The sequence below is a fragment of the Neolamprologus multifasciatus genome, chromosome 1 (genome assembly GCF_963576455.1).
Source record: "Neolamprologus multifasciatus chromosome 1, fNeoMul1.2, whole genome shotgun sequence".
Classification (NCBI taxonomy): Eukaryota; Metazoa; Chordata; class Actinopteri; order Cichliformes; family Cichlidae; genus Neolamprologus; species Neolamprologus multifasciatus.
In genome coordinates, this window is record NC_140439.1 from 2298193 (window position 1) to 2319733 (window position 21541).

Genomic DNA, 21541 nt, shown 5'->3' on the forward strand with positions numbered 1-21541 from the left:
CAAAAATCAGTAAAGAAAAAATAAAAGCTTAAACTCATAAAGTTGAAAAATTAAGCAAAAATGTTGTTTGCCAATGAGTGTGCAGTGTAAGTAGAAACTTGGAGGATTTAGCTTTTACAAGCTGCAATGGCCCATTCACACACAAACTCATACAGCAAAGTATTCTAAGCACTTTCTAACTATACTGCATGTGCTCACACTCCTCCTTTGGGGTTCAGTGTCTTACCCAAGAAAGCGAGGGTCTGTGCATGCATGGTGTCACAGACCCTCGCTTTCTCCTTCGTAAACATGCTTTGCTTATAATGTCAGCTCGGAATAGCCTGGAATATATTTTAACATAGACGGCACCCACCATGACGTTCCAGGCTATAATCTAGTGTGTACAACTATCTTGTAAAATGCTTCTAATACAGTCATCATTCCCTTAATTATTTAATGCATTCACACAGAATTAGTCTCAATACTTAGAACAAATCTGCTGATTCCAAATGATGTCCTACACCAGTCTACTGCACGCACACACGTCTCTGTTTGTCAGCATCAGCGCTGCCTTTATGAGAGTATTACGAACATTCCAAGACTCCAAATGTGGAAGTTTAGCAGATATGTAGTGCCAGGCTCTTTCTAGTGATGGCATGTGTTACGCAGTGTTCAGATGTGCACAATAAATAAAAAAAATAAAATGATTAATAATGGTTGCCATGCCATAAATCTATTGTAAACAATAGCTTTCCCTTATGTCCCTGACCCTCAATTACATCAATGTTAAAAATATTGCACGAACTGAGACGACTGCCTTTGTGACTTTTATGAAAAATTAAACAGGTTTTATGTTTTGAGACGTGTTAAACATCTGCTAGATGAAAGAAGAGCGTCTCATGTCTGAGTGATTTTTAGCTCAGCCCCACATACAAAGTCCCCGAACTACATGAACACCAAAACTTCCCTCTGTTAGTGCAAAACTGCTGAACAATTTCCTGATTTTGAATGAATTGTTCCGACTATTCTGTACTGAGACTGTTTAAGATGTTTTAGTCAGGTAACAAGCATGTCGAATAAAGCAGAGCTGTGACTATTATCGACCACAGACACCTTTCTAATCATGTGTGACGGCTGCTTTGGTTGATTGGTGGCACTCGCCTGGGTTGTGTACCTGCGTCGGAGCAGCTTCAGTTGCAACAGCAGAGTGTCAGTTGTGTTTGGCTGCTGGTGATAAGCCGCTGCTCTTTCATGTGAGGCTGTGTGAGGTGGCAGCGAACGTTACTGCGGTTAAACAGGAAACAACTACCACAAGCTATGTGGCCAAGCCTGTGAGCGTGTTTGTACACTCATTATACTTTTGTCATTTACAGACTTTGTACATCTTCAGCTCAGGGAACTTTAGAGTGTATGTGGGCACGTTAACTGATCACAAATTATGTTGCCAAACTATTGTACTTTACTAATGTTTTGAGCAACCTCATATTGCTTTATATAATCCTGGGAAAATGAGAAATATGTGCTGCAATTTATTGAAACGTGCAAACGTACAGGGAAATCCATTATATAAGGCAAAAACAGAATTTTTACATTTCCGAATAGCTTGAAAGTCAATATTTGGTGTGACCACCTTTATTCTTCAACACAGTCTGAACTCTCAGGTCTTCTTCAAAGACATTTAACCTCCTAGGACCTGCCGTCCACAAATGTGGACATCACATTTTGGGTTGTCTAAACCAAAATACAAAATTTTGCTCTACAAGGGCCTGATATCCACTTACGAGGACATTATACTGACACTGTTCTATTGACATTTTAAACAAATATCCTCATATGTGCATCTTATTCTTGTCAGGAACAAACATCAGGTAAAAAAAAAAAAAATCTGGAAATTCTTTGTTTTTACATTCATCAGGTCCCAACATGCCCAAATATCAAAGAGAAATTAAAAATGCATGCCACGGAAGAGTTCGGGTCTTAGGAGGTTAAAGCACCAAAGCTGGACGATGGCTGCATTTGGTCCTGTTCTCTGTCACGTTGATCTCAAACTGCTTGAATAATGTTGAAGTCCAAGCGCTCAGGAGGCCAATCCATGGCTCATTGTGTTACACTATATGTATTATTATCCAGGTATGCTTTTACTGCTTGGCAGTGTGTTTGGATCTAAGTGGTACTTTTTTGCATTCATAATTCCAATTTTTACAATTTTCCCAACACTACTGGCTGAATCTGCCCCAATCCATGACAAAAAGGTGGTACACAAATAGAAAATGAAGTTATGATTATCATTTATTGAAGTTGTGTGTTTTATTTCTCTGTGTGGTGACTGGTCAGTAGGTGTTTGTTATCAAGTGCCAAATGAAAACGGTTGATGGAAAATTAACATCAAGGAACCAGAAGTCTCTTTTGTTAATTAGAAATGTAATTTTAAAACGTTTTGGTGGGTTACAAGATATTTTCAGGTAACGCAGTCGACCGTGGCAACACATTTGGATGCTTGACTCTGGCCAGAAAAGTGAGTCACTGCCATGAATTACCTCAAACTTAAAAGTGGTTTTGACAGCCTGGTGCAGAAAGCAGTTTGTGCTTCTAAGGAAAGCTTCTCACTTCAGTTCCTCACAATCATCTTAATAGTGAAGTGAGACGTGTGGTTCCTGTGACTGACATTACAGCCAGTGGGTGTTGGACCTGTTTGTGTTACTGGTACCTTTTAGAACATTTATATTAATATTATCTAACAGATAACATGACTTGCTTTTGTATTTTTTTTAAATTTAGCGTTAATTGACAGAATGTCTGCACGTTGCATGTGTACAATTTATGAAATAAAAATGAATAAATAAAAAAAAAACCCACTCAGGCGGAGGCTTCAGAAACCAGCGGGTAATGTCATGGCTCCCATTCAAGGAGCTGCAGTTTTCAGCACTTGAGCCTGATATTTTCCAGAGCGCACTTTTTGGCTGCTTGTCAGACAACGTTAATGTGCCTTTTAAATTTCTTTGCTGACCGACATTACTAAAACAAAAGAGTAGTTAAGCTTTATGTGGTTCCTGTAAGCAACTGCTACACAGACCTGCTGCTTACAGAAATAAAGGTTTTACAACAAACTGTCCCAATTTAACCTTGGATAATGACCGAGGACACGTCACAGTGGAGAGTCTGTGGTGCAAATTTAAGAAACATTTGCGTTTAATTAAAATATGTGAAGTAAATCTGGGCCGTTGATGATGTCATAGTGACGTCATCAGCCTCGCTTTGAACTTAGAGACAAACAGTGCATAACAGGAAGTGGATTGTGAAAGACTTGTGTGTGTAGTACTGCACATCCATGATCTGAGTTGAATTCTGGGAAGTGTTTAACCCACGACAGGGAGAAACTCCTGGATTTGTGCTCTGCTGCTTTAATTTGGACTTTTCTGCTTTCAGTCAGCAGCGATTCTGCTGTTGTGATGCACTTTGAAAACTACAAAGGACATGGCTCTTTATCTTTCACGTCATTTAAAATGAACTTTAAATCCACAGACATACATGTTATCATAGTGTTGTGGGCAGTGGCGGTCCTAGCCTGTTAGGCGCCCTGGGCGAACACCCCCTCTGGCGCCCCCCCCACACACACACACACACATGAAGAGGGAGAGAGTATGCATAGTATGCAAACGGCTACTAAGCAGACATCATACTTCGTCATACAATGTGAACGGGACAAATCAACAATTGACACTGAGTAATTAATATTATATTATTGTATATATTGTTTGGAGTTTAGTCTGTTACTGTTACTATTTTTACCATTTCTTCTTGGAGGAACTGTAACCCACATAATTTCCTTAGGGATTAATAAAGTATTCTGATTCTGATTCTGATTGTTTCAGGATGACCTGCCATTATCCAATGACACATCTGCTTACCTGTATCTTTTTCTCGTTTCTCCTTGTAGGAGTGATAATTAAATGTATTGAATTTTAATGATCACTGGGTTTTCATTTGTTTGGTTGCTATGGTGATGTGTAACGGGAGTCACGTGGGTGCTAGCGGTGACATTAAGAGGGCGTTGTCAGTCTGTCTTTCACTGGTTTGATTTTGACAGAGAGGGGGGCTGGGTAGCCATAGTTTTTGTTGACCGCAGCACAACGAGTTTCCCCTTGTTGCATTAGAGCCTGTGATGGTTTAAGAGTTTGAATCGCGAGCCAATAACATTGCTCTGTAAACATTTCAAGCACTTTAATAAACAAGCAAGCAATTCCACCTCTCGCATTATTGCGTAAAGTTGACAGCGTGTCAGGCAAATAGGCAGGCTCCCTCCCCGGCCTCTAGCGACTGTGGAAGTCGCTACACTCCTCTTCTTTTCTCTTTTTTTAAACTTTAAAAACGGGTTGTGTGTGAGACTTTAAATAAACAAAATATAAAATATACATTTTAAATTGTTATTGATCCCTTTACCCCGAGTCCTAAAGTGCATATTTATTTGTTTTACTCTTAAATATTTATTGTTTGTTTACTTGCACTGCTGTAACTGGAGCCTCGTTGTCTCGTCTCTCTATATACTGGACTGTATGCAGCGGAGATGACAATAAAGTTTACTTTGACTTCAGCAGCGAGCAGGCGCACCGAGGGCTCTCGCGCTCACTTTTCGCGTATAGAATTTTGAAAAAACATCGGTGCAAATTATAAGTCTGTATGATGATGTCTGGTGTTTTCGTGTTTGCTGTTTGTTTTTATTTTGTTTTATTTTGCGAGTTGGTAATTTTTACTGCTCCAGCCGGTCAGAGAATCCCCCGCCGCCCCGCCCTCTCCTCCCTGTGCCGCAAGCAGCAGGCGCACCTCGCAAACGGAGGGCGCCCTTACTCCCATGGGCGATAGAAAACCTATGCCATTCCCAGTATGCGCTGGCTGATGTCGGGGCATCATGAGTACGAGCAATTTTTTTTTTTTTTTACCGATTCTCGTGATGCCGCCCCCCACCACGATGCCGCCCCGGGCAACCGCCCGTGTCGCCCGTATCTAAAACCGCTACTGGTTGTGGGTACTGCCTCCCTGCTCATTGTTGGCAGGTAAAATATGAAAACTCATGTTAAAAATATGGCTGCATGAGTCATTAATATCCTTCGCAGACAGATTTATCCTTTTTTTCAACATGAGGCGGTTTTATTTTAATCATCTTTGTTTGTTTCATTTCAGGAGATATTTTGACGGAAGCTGTACTTCCTCTTGTCATTTTTAAGCAAGTCACTGAAATTTCACACACATCTCTAATCCTTAAATCACATTTTATCACCACCATCTTAAACCCTCATTTCATTTGATGCTGCGGGCGACTGAAGGCAGCGAAAGAAAGGGTGTTTCTTCTTCTTTCTTTTTGTTGTGAGCTCCCTGATGAGTGGCGGTGAAATGACTTTGGTGGCTGCTGCTAATGCGCTATAATTGGTACGAGGAGCCACCCGCTCTGAACAATTATATGATGCGGGAGCTGCAATCTCTGTTGAGAGAGACAGAAACAGATTCCCTTCATCTCTGGTGTGTCAGCCTGCCGTGTTTTACATCCTACAGAGCTTTAAAACAGATTTCAGACACGGCGTAGCAGCTCTGACTGCGGTGTTTGACAGCACAGGTTGTACCTGCTGCAGCCTGGAGGGGTAAATTTTACTTTTTTGTGTGTCAGATATATTTGTGTCAGATATATTTTGGAGGAAGACGAACTGTCAGCTAGTCGACTGTAAGCTGACACAGTGACCTGACATCTCAGCTTACAGCTTACAGGTTTTCTTTAGGTTATTAAATTGTCTCAAGCACAGTCTGGTTAAGATCGTGTTTTGAAGGTGCCCTGCGGAGTTTTCCTGTAGACAAAGTTATTTTTACTTTACACCCACAAAACCCACTTTGATGACGAAGAAAATAGCATTTTCAAAACTCCCTCATACACTTGATGCTTTCTTGTGTACAATTTTCACAAAATATAATGAAATGAAAATATATTTGTTTATTATCTAGCTGTCTTTATTTCATCAAAAAACAAGGCAAACAACTGAGGTAGCAAAAACACTGGTAACTGCTCATAATCCCCAAATAACTATTTATGTAGCACCAAATCACCACGACAGTCACTACTTTATATTCTTAAAAAGCCTAAAAAGGGTACAGACCCCCCCCCCCCCTTCCAAAATCAGATGAGCTTCTGAGTAAACACTCGGTGACAATGGGAAGGAAAAACTCCCTTTTAACAGGAAGAAACCTCCAGGGGAAAGAGCCAGGGTCAAGGAGGGGCGGGGCCATCTGCTGCGATTGGTTAGAGGTTAGGGGATGGAGACAAAAGACATGATGTGGAAGAGAGACAGAGGTTAATAATAACTAATGATTAAATGCAGAGTGGTGTATAAACATATAGTAGTGGAAAGAGGTGAGTGAAGAAGAAAAACTCTCTGCACTTAAAAGTAGAGATAGTGTCTTTCTCCTGAATCCAAACTGGAAGGCTGGAAAACTGAAGGCTCTGCCTCCCATTCTAATTTTAAATATGCTATTAGCACCGGTAAGCCCACAGTCTGAGAGGGAAGTGCTCTATCGACATGATATGGTACTGTAAGGTCATTAAGATAAAACTGGACCTGATTATTCAAGAAGGATTTAACAGGGCGCTGGTGAAGACATTATTATAAAGCCTCATTGGCTACTTCACAAGGTAATTCTTCCCAAACAATAAGAGAATGGTCTGAAAAAAGAAAATGGCCAATGAACAGCATTGACTCTTGATCTCTGACTGAAAATTTCTGTCCATAAAACAGGACAGAGACATTGTTAGATTGCTTTGAGTTGATAGGAAGGCAGCAGAACGACACACTGAACACTGAAGCAGATGGGCTGCAGCAGCAGAAGACCACACTGGGTGCCAAACCTGTCAGCAAAGAATGGGAACAATTCACGTGAAAGATTGGAAGAACAATGATCCCTGTGCTGATGAGCCTTAATTTCTGATGTGATATTCGGATGGCAGGTTTTAATAATGTGGTCTAAACAGCATGAAGCCATTGTGTTATCATGCTGAGATTTTCTCCAGCACCCTGTTGAATCAATGCCAGGAAGCATAATGGTTGTTCTAATGGTAGAAAGGAGAAACCCAGTACTAGCAAGATGTACCCAATGAAGTGGTTGATGAGTAAATGTTTAGAAATCTTGTTGCTTTAATCACATATTTAAGAATTTAATACTTCGCTGCTAATAAATGACAGTAAAGTATGTGTCAGGGGCAACATGGGTGAGGCAGGTTGAAGACCATGACAGAGCTATCCATCCACCCATCCATCCACCCATCTTCTTCCGCTTATCCGGGCCGGGTCGCGGGGGCAGCAGCCCAAGCTGAGAAGCCCAGACCTCCCACTCCCCAGCCACCTCCTCCAGCTTATCTGGGGAACACCAAGGCTTGGGACATGCCCAGAACACCTCGCTCAGGAGGCTCAATGTGGAGGAGCAGCGGTCTACTCTGAGCCCCTCCTGGATGGCTGAACTCCTCACCCTATCTCTAAGGGAGAGGCCAGCCACCCTTCGGAGGAAGCCCACTTCTGCCACTTGTATCCGTGATCTCATTCTTTCAGTCACCTCCCACAGCTCATGACCATAGGTGAGGTTAGGGATTGACCAGTAAATTGAGAGCTTCGCTTTTACACTCAGCTCTTTCTTCATGACAACGGCATCTGCATCACAGCAGCAGCAGCACCAATCTGTCTGTCGATCTCCCGCTCCCTTCTCCTGTCGCTCGTGAACAAGACCCAGAGATACTTAAACCCGACCCGGAGTGGGCACTTTTCTGGCTGAAGACCATGGCCTCAGATTTGGAGGTGCCGATTCTCATTCCCACTGCTTCACACTGGCTGTGAACCGTTCCAGTGCGAGCTGGAGGCCATCACCCGATGAAGCCAACAGAACCACATCATCTGCGAAAAGCAGAGATGTCTTCTGTCTTCATGATGGAGCCAGAAGGACAATAAAGAGAGAGAATTAATATCAGTATGTTTGTGTTCTTGCCAGTTTCCTAACTAATTCAGAAATATTATTGCCTTTCCTTTTGGTTATCTGTCAGCTTGATTGAAGCCACATGAGGCTACAAACACAGGTGATGCATTTTGAACATAAATAGAAATCTTGCTAATACAGATCTGAACAGTTAAAATGAGTGAATATGACTTAAGAGATCACTGAGGGGTCACAGTCACCGATAAAGCATCATCGGTGATGCTTTGCAGGGTAAGAGACGCGCTGGAATGTTCTGGAACGTGTTGTTTGTGGCCTTGACTTTCAGTCAAATGTTGGTTTTAGACCAAACTTCATCACAGTCCAGCTCAACAAATATCCAGTGAAATGAAAGCATTGACTGGTGGGAATAGAATCAAAGTATTCTTGTTTGTGTTGTTAGTAAAGCTACTCTTGCTTATGAGGCTTCTGGTTGAGTAGATTGTTGTCAAAGCATTTTTAAAAATATTTTTCTCCTGCAGTTTTGAGCCTCAGCTCATTGTGAGCAAATGTTTCCCTGCTTCATCCATCAGAGCCCTGAGGGATCCTCTCACTCTGTCGCCAGCTTTTCTTCTTAAAGCCTCGTCTGTCCACCGGGGCATCCAGCTGGAAGAAGCTTCCACGTCCCTCATGTGTTTCCTTATGTCGCCGCTTTCTGCTCAGCTCTACAGATGAATTATGGAGGAGAGCGAGACGACAGAAACACGCCAGTACTGAGTGCATACTCTATGTTTGATTAGATTCATTTAACTGTTTATTTTAATGCTTTTTGTTTGCTTTATTTTTCCAAAGCTCACATATTATTCCTGTCCGCCTCAGCCTCTGAAGGACTGCCGGGCATGCCGGTAAAACACAAAGAAAAAATTTGACAAAATCTACAATAATTCTGGAAAGGTGTGGTTGTCACTTACAGGTTTCAAGTTGTTCTTGTTACATCATTCTGCAGCACACCAATCAAAAGTAGATAATCCTTTGTTTAGTTATAGTCGACCTTCAGAAGAAAATTTGCCATCTTTTCTTCTGGAAAACAACATTTTTAAAGTCATTTTTGTGTCCTGGATGATATCAAATAATATTTTGGAGGGTTACTCAGGCAAAATGACACATTTAGGGGGTCACTGGGGGACAGATAATAAAACAAAAGAGGGTTTTAATTCTGTTTCACTCCTTCATGATTTCTTAGACCTTCCTCTGTAAGTTAAACACAACAATAAGTTTAACATCGTGTCAGCTGTGGGGTTTGCATTGGTTTTGAGCCAGCTGGCTTTTGCACTCGCGTGCTTACAGGGAGCGTGACTGTGACCTTAATGTTGTCCATAATGATTCCCTGGCTGTCTTCTTTCTGCTAACAGGCAGTCAGAGTCGACTCCTCTCCTCCGTAAAGCTTTGAATATTTCAGCAGTGAGCTGCAGGTTTTGGGTCAGTGTGTCAGTGTGTGATCCGCTGTGACAGACTGCAAAAAGACTGAATGAGGAAGAGGGAGGAACAGTCTGAGCAGACTGAAGAGGTGGAGAATGCCAGTCACTGAGGGAATCACTGGCTGTTCTTTACAAGCAGGTACCAGTGTTGCAGACAGATGTTTATATGTATTTGTCAAACCAGACTCGTGTAAATGTGACAGCTGCAAACCTGTTGTTTCCACAGCTCAGGCTGGGCTGGACAGAAGCTCTAATACATCGAGCCCAGTGTACTCCCAAAGCCTTAGAAAGTACGTTATCCTAGTTATTTCTAATGTTTACTAAATCCTTCTGATCCAGATTCTGCTGGATAACAGGCCAAAATCACCAGAGTGTTCATACTGAAGAGTCTTGGAAAAGAAAATGAACATTAATCAAACTCAGAGAAAGCTAGAAAATGGCTACAGAGAAACACAAATCATCCACTGTGAGGAACCTTGGAGTCATTTTTGACCAGGATATGTCCTTCAACGCACATATTAAACAAATATGTAAGACTGCGTTCTTCCATTTGTGCAACATCTCTAAAATTAGAAATATCCTGTCTCAGAGTGACGCTGAAAAACTAGTTCATGCATTTATTACTTCCAGGCTGGACTACTGCAATTCATTATTATCAGGATGTCCAAAAAACTCACTGAAAAGCCTTCAGCTGATCCAAAATGCTGCAGCAAGAGTACTGACAGGGACTAGAAAGAGAGAGCATATTTCTCCTGTTTTGGCTTCCCTTCATTGGCTTCCTGTTAAATCCAGAATTGAATTCAAAATCCTGCTCCTCACATACAAGGTCTTAAATAATCAGGCCCCATCTTATCTTAATGACCTTGTAGTACCATATCACCCTATTAGAGCACTTTGCTCTCGCTCTGCAGGCCTACTTGTTGTTCCTAGAGTATTTAAAAGTAGAATGGGAGGGAGAGCCTTCAGTTTTCAGGCCCCTCTTCTGTGGAACCAGCTTCCAGTTTGGATTCATCTCTACTTTTAAGATTAGGCTTCAAACTTTCCTTTTTGCTAAAGCATATAGTTAGGGCTGGACCAGGTGACCCTGAATCCTCCCTTAGTTATGCTGCAATAGACGTAGGCTGCCGGGGGATTCCCATGATGCATTGAGTTTTTCCTTTCCAGTCACCTTTCTCACTCACTATGTATTAACAGACCTCTCTGTATTGAATCATATCTGTTATTAATCTCTGTCTCTCTTCCGCAGCATGTCTTTTATCCTGTCTTCCTTCTCTCACCCCAACCGGTCGCAGCAGATGGCCGCCCCTCCCTGAGCCTGGTTCTGCCGGAGGTTTCTTCCTGTTAAAAGGGAGTTTTTCCTTCCCACTGTCGCCAAAGTGCTTGCTCATGGGGGGTCATATGATTGTTGGGCTTTTCTCTGTATCTATGAAGCGCCTTGAGGCGACATTTGTTGTGATTTGGCGCTATATAAATTAAATTTAGTTTATCCCCATCAGGGTCATCTGGAGCCTATCACAGCAACCACAGGGTGAGAGGGAGGGTACACCTTGGGTAAGGCTAACACAGAGAAGCAACAGTGCTAACCACCATGCTGCCAAAGAGACAAATCAACTTCAATAAAGTTAAATGCAACTGGCTAAAACAAAGCCCAAGTAATCCACCAGGAGATACAAAGTAAATACAAAGTGGTCAAAAAAGAGCTACAATGTCAACAACAGGCTACGAGTGGAAATCAGTCCGACTGCGGCCCATGTGTCCCCCCCGCCCCCCCCGTCCCTCTGCTTTCCTGTCTGTCTTCACTGTATGATCCGATAAAGCACAAAATTAAAACAGATACACACAATGTCCACCAAGAGACACACAAGAGATTAATTACACAACAACAAAAAAAGACACTGACAAGTTCACACAGCTGCTGTGTTTTTCTCAGGTTGTTGTGTCGCTCTGTGTAAATGTGTCGCTCTTACAGCCTAAAATGTTTTTGTTGGAGCGTCTCCTCTTCCTGCAGCCAGAGTTGAAAGGCCACAGCTAATGAATATTCTAACTTGACCCAGATTCTGTGATAAAGCCTTGTAGGTGCTTGAGGACAGCAGTTATTGCACGTCTTTGAAATATGAAGTTGTGTGCCGGGTGTGTATTTGTGTTGGTGTGCAGGCAGGATTAATTTTCGGAGGAAGTCAAAGGTCACTGTAGATAAACGACGACAACTGCTGGAAACGGAGTAAGTGTATTTCTGCCGATGAGGCATTTTGTGGCCACATTAAATCAAGTTGTGTTCCAGGTCAGGGTTTGATGATCAATGAAATCATCTGAATCATTTGTTTTCACATTTCCTCGCCTTTCTCTTTTCTTTTCTTTTTTCCCTTGCTGCGTACATGACTTTGTGCACGTTCAGGTTTGCTCAGTAATACCACAGCATTGGTTCTGACTAATCTGATAAGAAGCAGAGTGGATGGAGAGGATGTAAACTTTAGGTGTGAGTGTTATCAGCCGCCATCAGGAGCAAACTCGTGTACATCACTGTATACTGATGCTGCTGTTGTTTGAGAACCACATTATTCTAGGGCTTAACCTAGAATAAATAATGTCTTTAAGATCAAACTGACAATGAGATTGTTCTCTGCAGAACACTAAAACCACCTCAAAGATAGTTCTGCATAATATTTAGTTTATTCTTGTCATTATGTAAGATTAAAAAGAAAATGACAGGGTCACAAAATGTTACCATTCTTGAAAAGTGAGTTCTGCAGAATGAGCAGTTTGGGAACTACTCATGAGCAGGGATGGGCACTGTAATCTGATTACTTTTTTCAGGTAACGAGTAAAGTAAGGGATTACTATTGTAAAAACAGTAATTAGATTACCGTTACTTTCCCGTAGGAACACTGCGTTACTAAAACTGTGATTTTTTTGCGAGAACGTCTCATGACAGTGACGTAAGCGAGTGCGACGTTCGTGACAACAGCTGTGTGCAGATCAACAATGGATCATATATCGAGTGCAGAGAGAGTATGAGCGTGCAGCGTTTAAAGCGTGGAAGTACTGACCTTACTTTGAGTTTGATTCCATAAAAAGTGACAAAAACATTAGTGTCCGTTGTGCGTGGGAAGAAAACTTCTTTTTACAGCGAAAACCCCCCCCTAAACAAGCACCGAGTGCGCAACGATGTAATGGGAAATTTACAGAGAAACTTGCGGATTCTTCCACTGACTGCTGCCCCACTCCTGCTTTACAGGTGAAAATAGAGCAAAAGGACCGCTAGTCTTCGACTTTATTTATTTTCTGCTGTGTTTTACTTGCATCTATTTGAAAGAGTGAGTGTAAACACACAAATATATATATATATATATTTTATGTCCTGGAATGTGCAGAAAATAGGTTTAAATATTAAACAAATTTCTTCCAGTCAGAGAATGGTGCATATAATTAAATTTTTTGCTTGATGCATAAAGTTAAAAGATTAAAACTAATAAAACAAGTTTTAAAAAGAGACTTTTCCATTTGATTACATTTTGTATGATGGATTATGCAGAAAAAGTAGAATTGGGCTGAAAGATCTATCGCTTTATCACCTATTCAGGTTGTAAATCATTTTTTAAAAAAGTAACTAAGTAACTAGTAATTAATTACTTTTGAAAATAAGCAATCAGTAAAGTAACGGGGTTATTTTTTGGGGGAAGTAATCCGTAATTAGTTACTGATTACTTTTTTCAAGTAACTTGACCAACACTGCTCATGAGTACACATATTCCTTTCAGGATGGTAGCAGCGGTACACGGACCACCGTCATGTGAAGGTTGTGTGCAGGCAAGATAGGACCCAAAGTGCAGAACTCAAAACAGCTTTAATGGTGAACTCAAACGTTACAAAACTGAGACTACCAAATAAACTTACACAGGCAGCCACATCAAACACACAGCATAGGATAAGGGAGATCGCAACACAGACCAAGGAAAACACAGGGCTTAAATACTCAAAGGGAGCAGTCAGGGCTGACGAGACAAGGGAAGCAAAACCAGACGCATTAACATGAGACACAGACTTTCAAAGTAAAACAGGAAACATAACACAGAGACGTGGACTTGACAAGGGGGAGAACGAGCAACTATGGAGCACAGACAGAAACCAAAAGAACAGAAGTGATAAATAATATGAAAATCAAAGTTCAATAATAATGTAAAACTGAAAACTGTGGGTCGACAACCCAGGCACCCTATCAACCACTAAATGTGTCCACACTCCTGTCCAATCCTAGCTGAGACAGGATAAGGAGACCATGGATTTTTTTTTTAGCTTATGTTGTAGCCCACTTGTACAACAAGATGTGTTGTTTAGTCATATTTGAGCAGTTTATATAGACAACAATAAACCATTTTCAAAAGTTTCTTTCTAAAAACCACATTTTATTTTATTCTGTTGTCTACATAGCAACAGTCCTGGTGGCTCCAGCAGAGCTCTAAAAAAGTTCCGTATTTCCACTTTGGTGGGCTTACATGAATTACACAGAATTATAAAGTATTTAAGTCAGAAGTTGGGTTATAAACCTTCCCGTCACATGTAGTGAGTCTGCTTGAAATGCCAATGGTCCCCATGGCTATTAATGTTTGGGTGCACAGAGGGGTACATAAAATAGCTCATTGTACACACTTTCTGCCATAAAGTCAAAAGAACAGCTTTTGAAGAGTAGTGAAGTTCCACTTCAGCAAAATTAGACCCAGAAACAAGACAAAAACGAAGCCTTTTACCCTCCTAATGCTCATCTGGAGTACAGGCCTCCACACACAGTGTGAAAAAACAATGTGAAAAATTTCACATTTTTCAGATGTGAACTTGTCATGTAATGTATATACACACTGAAAGCTTTGTGTTCTTGTGAAAGATTTGCCCTCAAAAAGCAGCAGGGAGAATTTTATGATTTGATTCAGGAACTGAATCATATTTCCGGAGGTTAGCGGGGCAGTTTGGGCTCACGCTGGCAGAGTTGGGACTACATCTGTGGACTCTGAAATCCTTTCAGAGGGCCAACGAACCAGGAGCAGGGTCTGGATGTGTGCCTGAGGTAACACAGTATTATTTTAGCATTTCCATATGATTGTATTTTCAGTCCCTGAGCCCATTTTAACCGGTTCACACTGTGTTCACAATGCATTGTGAAATGCAGTGATTAATTTGTCAAAGCTGTTGTTTTGCATACAAAAAAGTTTGAGCCCATCCCCAAAAATAAATGTTAAATTATGTGGTTGCTGTGAACATTAAGAATAGGTGAGTCTGAAAAATATTTTGAACACCAGAAATATTCATGTAAATCTTAGGCATCCAGTATAAAGAGTACATACGGCCTTGTCTAGGAAACTAGACATCGTTAATTTTCTGAAAATGCACCTTTCTGTTAAAAGCTTTTCTGTTGTTCCAATGTTCTGTTGTTCCAAAAAGGCCGAACTCTACTTACGCTAGGTGGGGGTTAAAAGGAACTTACTGTAAAACATCCACGATAATGGAGTTGAATGAATATGGTTAATTCTCTCAATGAAATATTTTAAGATTGGTTGGATACATTCAGACAAGCGGAGAGACGGTGGAGTCTGAGTGGCAGTTGGAGGGAATGTGGCAGGAGGACCGTGAGTGCCCAGGAAAAACTGTTTAAAAATGTCAGCTATCAATGGTTGTCACTATGGTAACTACATTCATTTTTATATACAGTCTATGCTCTGATGCACACAAAGCCACCACAGTTTCACCACAATCTCAAACAAACAGGAGGCAAGTTAAATGACAATACAGACGTCCTGGTGTAAATCTCGCTTGTAAAGAACCAATCTGAATACTCTAAATTTCCCCACGGCTGGATGTGGAAAGGTGACTTCTCTCTAAAAGAAGTCAGTTTTCTCCTTTCGCTTTTAATAAGCTGTCAAGGTTGTTGCACTCTTTATTTTAAACTGTTCTCTGGTAGATTAAGGACAAACTGCTGTCAGTCTCAATCACAAAGACACTATTTCCCACTTTAACACCACAGCATCTTTTTTGCCCTTCAGGAAGTAGCTGGAGGTAAAACAACAATTTAAAACTGATATCTCGGTGCTGAAGATGGTGGCGGCACTTTTTCTTCCAGTGTTCATGAAAATAAATGTGAACAGGACGTAATGAACGTCCACTGCTCTTAAATCCCTGAGATACCCCTGCTTCAGAATGACTGTTTCTCCTCAGCCCCATTAGTTTTTCAGCTTTACAACAATATTATTGTCTGTCTGAAGAAAGGTTTGTGTAAACCATGGGTGCATTCCCCCCGAAAAAACAAAGATAGCAGAAACAGACGTATCTGGTATAAAAACTTGCTGTTTGAACTTTGTCCAGAACATAAAATCTGAAAAACCAAAACCAAACATCTACATGGTTTTAAAGGCTTCTTTAAACGCCCTTAGGTGACTGCAAGGACTGAACAAGGAGAGTCAGGGCTGTGTGCACACCTCCACAGGCTGTGCTGGACAGTGATTGACTGTCCTGTTGTGTTGTGTGCATGTGTGATGGTAGACGACCAGATGGCTGATGGGAGGACTTGACATTAGAGGTGAACTGTTCCTGCGCTGAATGAAAAAATATGCATAGCACACACACATTTGTACCTATAATTTAGAAGTTTGATTTTAAACATTTACTTGCAGCAGAAACGCTCAGAGAACCACCACAATGCTTTTTCCCTCCGCCATGATGAACCCAGCCACACCGAGTGTTTCACGTCTTTGTGTTATGATGGATCAACACATACACAGGAAAACTATGATTTCATCTGTCATACCAGTTGCTGGAGATTATATGTGATATAAGGTTTCACAATGATCGTGACTTAAAACACTGTTGGTTTGAAAGAACAATGACCTTATGACCGTGTTAGGTCCAGTGTTTTACTGAGCCATCCATCCACCCTGACTTCCTCTATCCTGACACTATTTGTTTTCGAAGACAGTCCTGAGAAACTCACACATTGTGAAGGTGAAACAATTTTAAATAATTACAGTTTGATCAACAGAAAAAAGGCTGGTTTCCAAGCAGATATACAGTGGGGCAAAAAAGTATTTAGTCAGCCACCGATTGTGCAAGTTCCCCCACTTAAAATGATGACAGAGGTCAGTAATTTGCACCAGAGGTACACTTCAACTGTGAGAGACAGAATGTGAAAAAAAAATCCATGAATTCACATGGTAGGATTTGTAAAGAATTTATTCGTAAATCGGGGTGGAAAATAAGTATTTGGTCAATAACAAAAATACAACTCAATACTTTGTAACATAACCTTTGTTGGCAATAACAGAGGTCAAACGTTTACTATAGGTCTTTACCAGGTTTGCACACACAGTAGCTGGTATTTTGGCCCATTCCTCCATGCAGATCTTCTCAAGAGCAGTGATGTTTTGGGGCTGTCGCCGAGCAACACGGACTTTCAACTCCTGCCACAGATTTTCTATGGGGTTGAGGTCTGGAGACTGGCTAGGCCACTCCAGGACTTTCAAATGCTTCTTACGGAGCCACTCCTTTGTTGCCCGGGCGGTGTGTTTTGGATCATTGTCATGTTGGAAGACCCAGCCTCGTTTCATCTTCAAAGTTCTCACTGATGGAAGGAGGTTTTGGCTCAAAATCTCACGATACTTGGCCCCATTCATTCTGTCCTTAACACGGATCAGTCGTCCTGTCCCCTTGGCAGAAAAACAGCCCCATAGCATGATGTTTCCACCCCCATGCTTCACAGTAGGTATGGTGTTCTTGGGATGCAACTCAGTATTCTTCTTCCTCCAAACACGACGAGTTGAGTTTATACCAAAAAGTTCTACTTTGGTTTCATCTGACCACATGACATTCTCCCAATCCTCTGCTGTATCATCCATGTGCTCTCTGGCAAACTTCAGACGGGCCTGGACATGCACTGGCTTCAGCAGCGGAACACGTCTGGCACTGCGGGATTTGATTCCCTGCCGTTGTAGTGTGTTACTGATGGTGACCTTTGTTACTTTGGTCCCAGCTCTCTGCAGGTCATTCACCAGGTCCCCCCGTGTGGTTCTGGGATCTTTGCTCACCGTTCTCATGATCATTTTGACCCCACGGGATGAGATCTTGCGTGGAGCCCCAGATCGAGGGAGATTATCAGTGGTCTTGTATGTCTTCCATTTTCTGATGATTGCTCCCACAGTTGATTTTTTCACACCAAGCTGCTTGCCTATTGTAGATTCACTCTTCCCAGTCTGGTGCAGGTCTACAATTCTTTTCCTGGTGTCCTTCGAAAGCTCTTTGGTCTTGGCCATGGTTTGGAGTCTGACTGGTTGAGGCTGTGGACAGGTGTCTTTTATACAGATGATGAGGTCAAACAGGTGCCATTCATACAGGTAACGAGTGGGGGACAGAAAAGCTTCTTACAGAAGACGTTACAGGTCTGTGAGAGCCAGGGATTTTCCTTGTTTGAGGTGACCAAATACTTATTTTCCACCCTGATTTACGAATAAATTCTTTACAAATCCTACCATGTGAATTCATGGATTTTTTTTTCACATTCTGTCTCTCACAGTTGAAGTGTACCTCTGGTGCAAATTACTGACCTCTGTCATCATTTTAAGTGGGGGAACCTGAACAATCGGTGGCTGACTAAATACTTTTTTGCCCCACTGTATATATATAAAGAAAATACAGTATTGTGCCAAAGTTTTAGGCAGGTGTGAAAAATGCTGTAAACAAAGAACGCTTTCAGAAATATAAATGATTGTTTATTGGCCCCAAATGTATTCTGGACGACCCCAAACACCCAGCCAACGTCATTAAGAACTATCTTCAGTGTAAAGAAGAAGAAGAAGTACTGGAAGTGATGGTACGGCCCCCACAGTGCCCTGATGTCAGCATCATGGAGTGTGTCTGGGATTACATGAAGAAACAGAAGGATGTGAGGAAGCTGCATCCACAGAAGATCTGTGCTTAGTTCTCAGAGATGTTTGGAACAACCTACCAGGCGAGTTCCTTCAAAAACTGTGTGCAAGTGGACCTAGAAGAAGGCAAAGGGTGGTTACACCAAATATTGATTTGGTTTAGGTTTCTCTTTTGTTCATTCACTGCATTTTGTTGACTGATGAAAATAAATGATTAACACTTTTATTTTTGAAAGCATTCTTTGTTTACAGCATTTTTTCTCACCTGCCTGAAACTGCACAGCACTGTGGAAAGTGGAAGCATAAAATAACAGAGTACAGAATAATATTAATATTAATAATAAACAATTTCAGTCTAAAATTTGATGAATCATTTTCAGTTTTGAACCAAACACACTTACACAAGTGTAACCCATGTACATAAAATACACACTGTTCCACTGATAAAACAGTGATGTGTGGTGAGTAAGTGTCATATTAAAAAGGAAATGGAAAAAAAACATCAACTACACACCCTACTTGAGGTGAGAACTACTGCATGCACTTTTTTTGTACATGGACATTTGCGGGGGGGGGGGGGGGGGGGTTAGTTCAGTTCAACTTTAAAGTGTTAAAAGAAAAAACATCTTAAAAAGCGGGTTACCTTTGTAAGTTATTATAATAAAATTATTTCAGATCTCACAAACATTTTGTAATCTAGGCTGAATATTCTAAAATAAATAAATAAAAAGTAAATCCACCTCAACCCTTTCCTGTCACTACTGATATACACATACACACTAGTGCACCCACACGTACACACACATCACACACACTGCAGTGACCTCGTCCAGATGGGCAGAGCGAGCCTATCAGAGGGTCGAGTCACTGTGGCCCCAAAGCGTCTCCAACCACCACCCCGTCGCTCCCACAGCCCTCTGGAGGAAGCTAGAGTATGAAGAGCTGTTGCAGCTTTGCATCATTCTGCTGCTGAGTGTCCACATTTACCCCAAAATAATGAGCCTCACTTTATGTTTGATGACACACTGAGATGCCCGTGGAAACTCAAAGGTCATTTCTTTCTTGGTTGTTATGGGTGTTCACTGTTCTTTGTGAGCCTCAAACCTCCATGGCAGCAGCAGATGTAATTATAAACAAATTTATAGACTGTCAATTACCTCATGGTTGAAGGGCTGACAATGCAGTTGGGGAGGGGAACAATTGTGGACCACCATCAAACTTTGGGTTTACTCACATTTTAAAAAAATGAACCTCTATTCTTACTGAGATAAAATTCAGTTCCTGGATCAGCTTAAATTCATTCTAACCAAAAAGTAAATACAAAGTTAACGTGACCGGACACAGCAGGGTGGTGAATGAGTTCAGGCTTAGGAACAGTTAAAGCCAGAATAGTAAAGGTATAGGATATGCTTTCAGGTTATAGTGTCATGGTTAATAAGTCAGTATTGTACAGAAATGTACAACTAGTTGTAGGAAAACCACCGCCGTAGACAGACTCCCGCAGAGGTGATCTGTAGGGGATGGTGGATCTGTCACATCAGCTTCATAAATGTGGATGTGTATTCCAGCTTTGGGAAACAATAGGAGGTAAACATTTGATTTGGGTTTGTTTTTTCATTTTATTGACAAAGTATGAAACTTTCCCAAACACACTCAGTTGCCTCTAACATTCTGTGGAGTGACGTCTATGGGAAGAACAAAAATTCCCAGCAAAAATCCACAAGATGAGATACTTACACTTGCTCTTGCATCGACAGTGAGCTAATAGTCTCTCATTCTACTGTCGTTAGCAACAATAGCTACCACAATGCTGTGTACAACACAGACTCCAATGCAAAAACCGCCAGAGACAAAAACATGAGATTGGAAAATCTGGATCTGTTCATTTGAAAAAAGGGGAAAAGCAACACTTTATCTCTGTTGTGTCTTTCAGGTTTGTCAGCAGCTGTGAAGAAGACACACTCATGTGAGTTCTGTTTTTGCATCACTGTGTATTGGTTGGTAAAACTGTTTTATCTAGAAGTTGTATTAATAACATGAATGCTCCTCATTTTTAGGCACACTGGGGAGTGCTGAAGAATAGGTGAGACTAATCAGTAAGAACAAGACAGCAAATGTAAAACTAAATCCAAAGCATGAGGGCCAAAAGACTATCAAAATTTTTGCATGAATAGATTTCCTTTGTTTGCAATCTGGCCGCTGTCCCTTGAACTAAGATTCTGAGGGTAGGTGGTCTAAGTCGATTCACTCGATGAGTTTTTAATGAAGTTTCCATTCACTGTGGAACACTGAACGTGTTTCCCCCCCAACGTTATAAGCGGTTTTTACTGTAAAACATGCAAGCACTGTGAGAGTGAAGGATAGATGAGGACAAATGTGTGACAGGGGACTTCTGCTAGAGTGGAGTCTCTCTCATTAGAGCTGATAAGGCTGGATAATGAATGTGAGATCCTCCTGCAGTCGTCTGTGCGTGGGACTGTCGGAGGGAGGAACGCTGATCCTTCAGGCGCTGCCCAAACAGCTCCTAACATGCTGCTGTGAATCTACTGACTGGGCCTGATGAGGGGAGGTGGAGAGCTCCGACATCGGCTGAGCGGCTTTTCCAAGCATAAATCATCCCCGTGTTCTGCCAATTTGGAGGAAGAATGAAACTCCTGCTGCACCTCAGTTTCCTCTCTCTGCTGGCAGGAGACACTCTCGCCTACAGCACTTTGATATTTACTCAGCATGGCTGTTTTCAGGAAGCTTAATCGTTTTCACTGATGCTCCACAGCTCAGTCGGGATTTGTTTTATGAAGCTGAGTGGGATGGTGGGTGAGGTGCCCTGTAAATATATCTTTAGCTTTATTTTATGAGGGAGCTTCTCTGTCACTGCACAGATTCGCTGAGACAACATGAGAGGAGGAGAGACACTTAAACCACACTGCTGTGTTAGAGGGGATATTACTGCAGGTCAACTGGAGGCATTTTGTAAAGTTCCTATAAGCTATGACCTAAAGCTAGGTGCTTTGTGAGACTTACTCATAGGTTCAGGTTGTTATTTTGAACTGTGTAAGTGCTTAGTGCTTGAAAAAGGGAAATCCTACAACGATCAGAGTGCTATACAAAATAGTTTCCTCAGGCACTGATATTCAGTAGGAGTTTGAAGATTGGTCTTAGCTGAATGATTAGATGGAACGGACTGTTGTGGTACTTTTCACCACTGAGTGCCTACAGCACTTCTACGTTACAAGCCACATTTAC

General features: G+C 41.5%; 1 protein-coding gene across 1 annotated transcript in view; it reads left to right on the forward strand.

Annotated features, from left to right (window-relative positions):
* The window catches only part of LOC146525119 (nuclear receptor ROR-alpha A-like), a 175727-nt gene that overhangs the window by 106355 nt on the left and 47831 nt on the right, over positions 1-21541 (forward strand). Inside the window, exon 2 of the mRNA XM_085161813.1 lies at positions 20232-20264. Within this exon, the coding sequence (XP_085017939.1) occupies positions 20232-20264 (33 nt within the window). The remainder of the gene's footprint in view (positions 1-20231; positions 20265-21541) is intronic.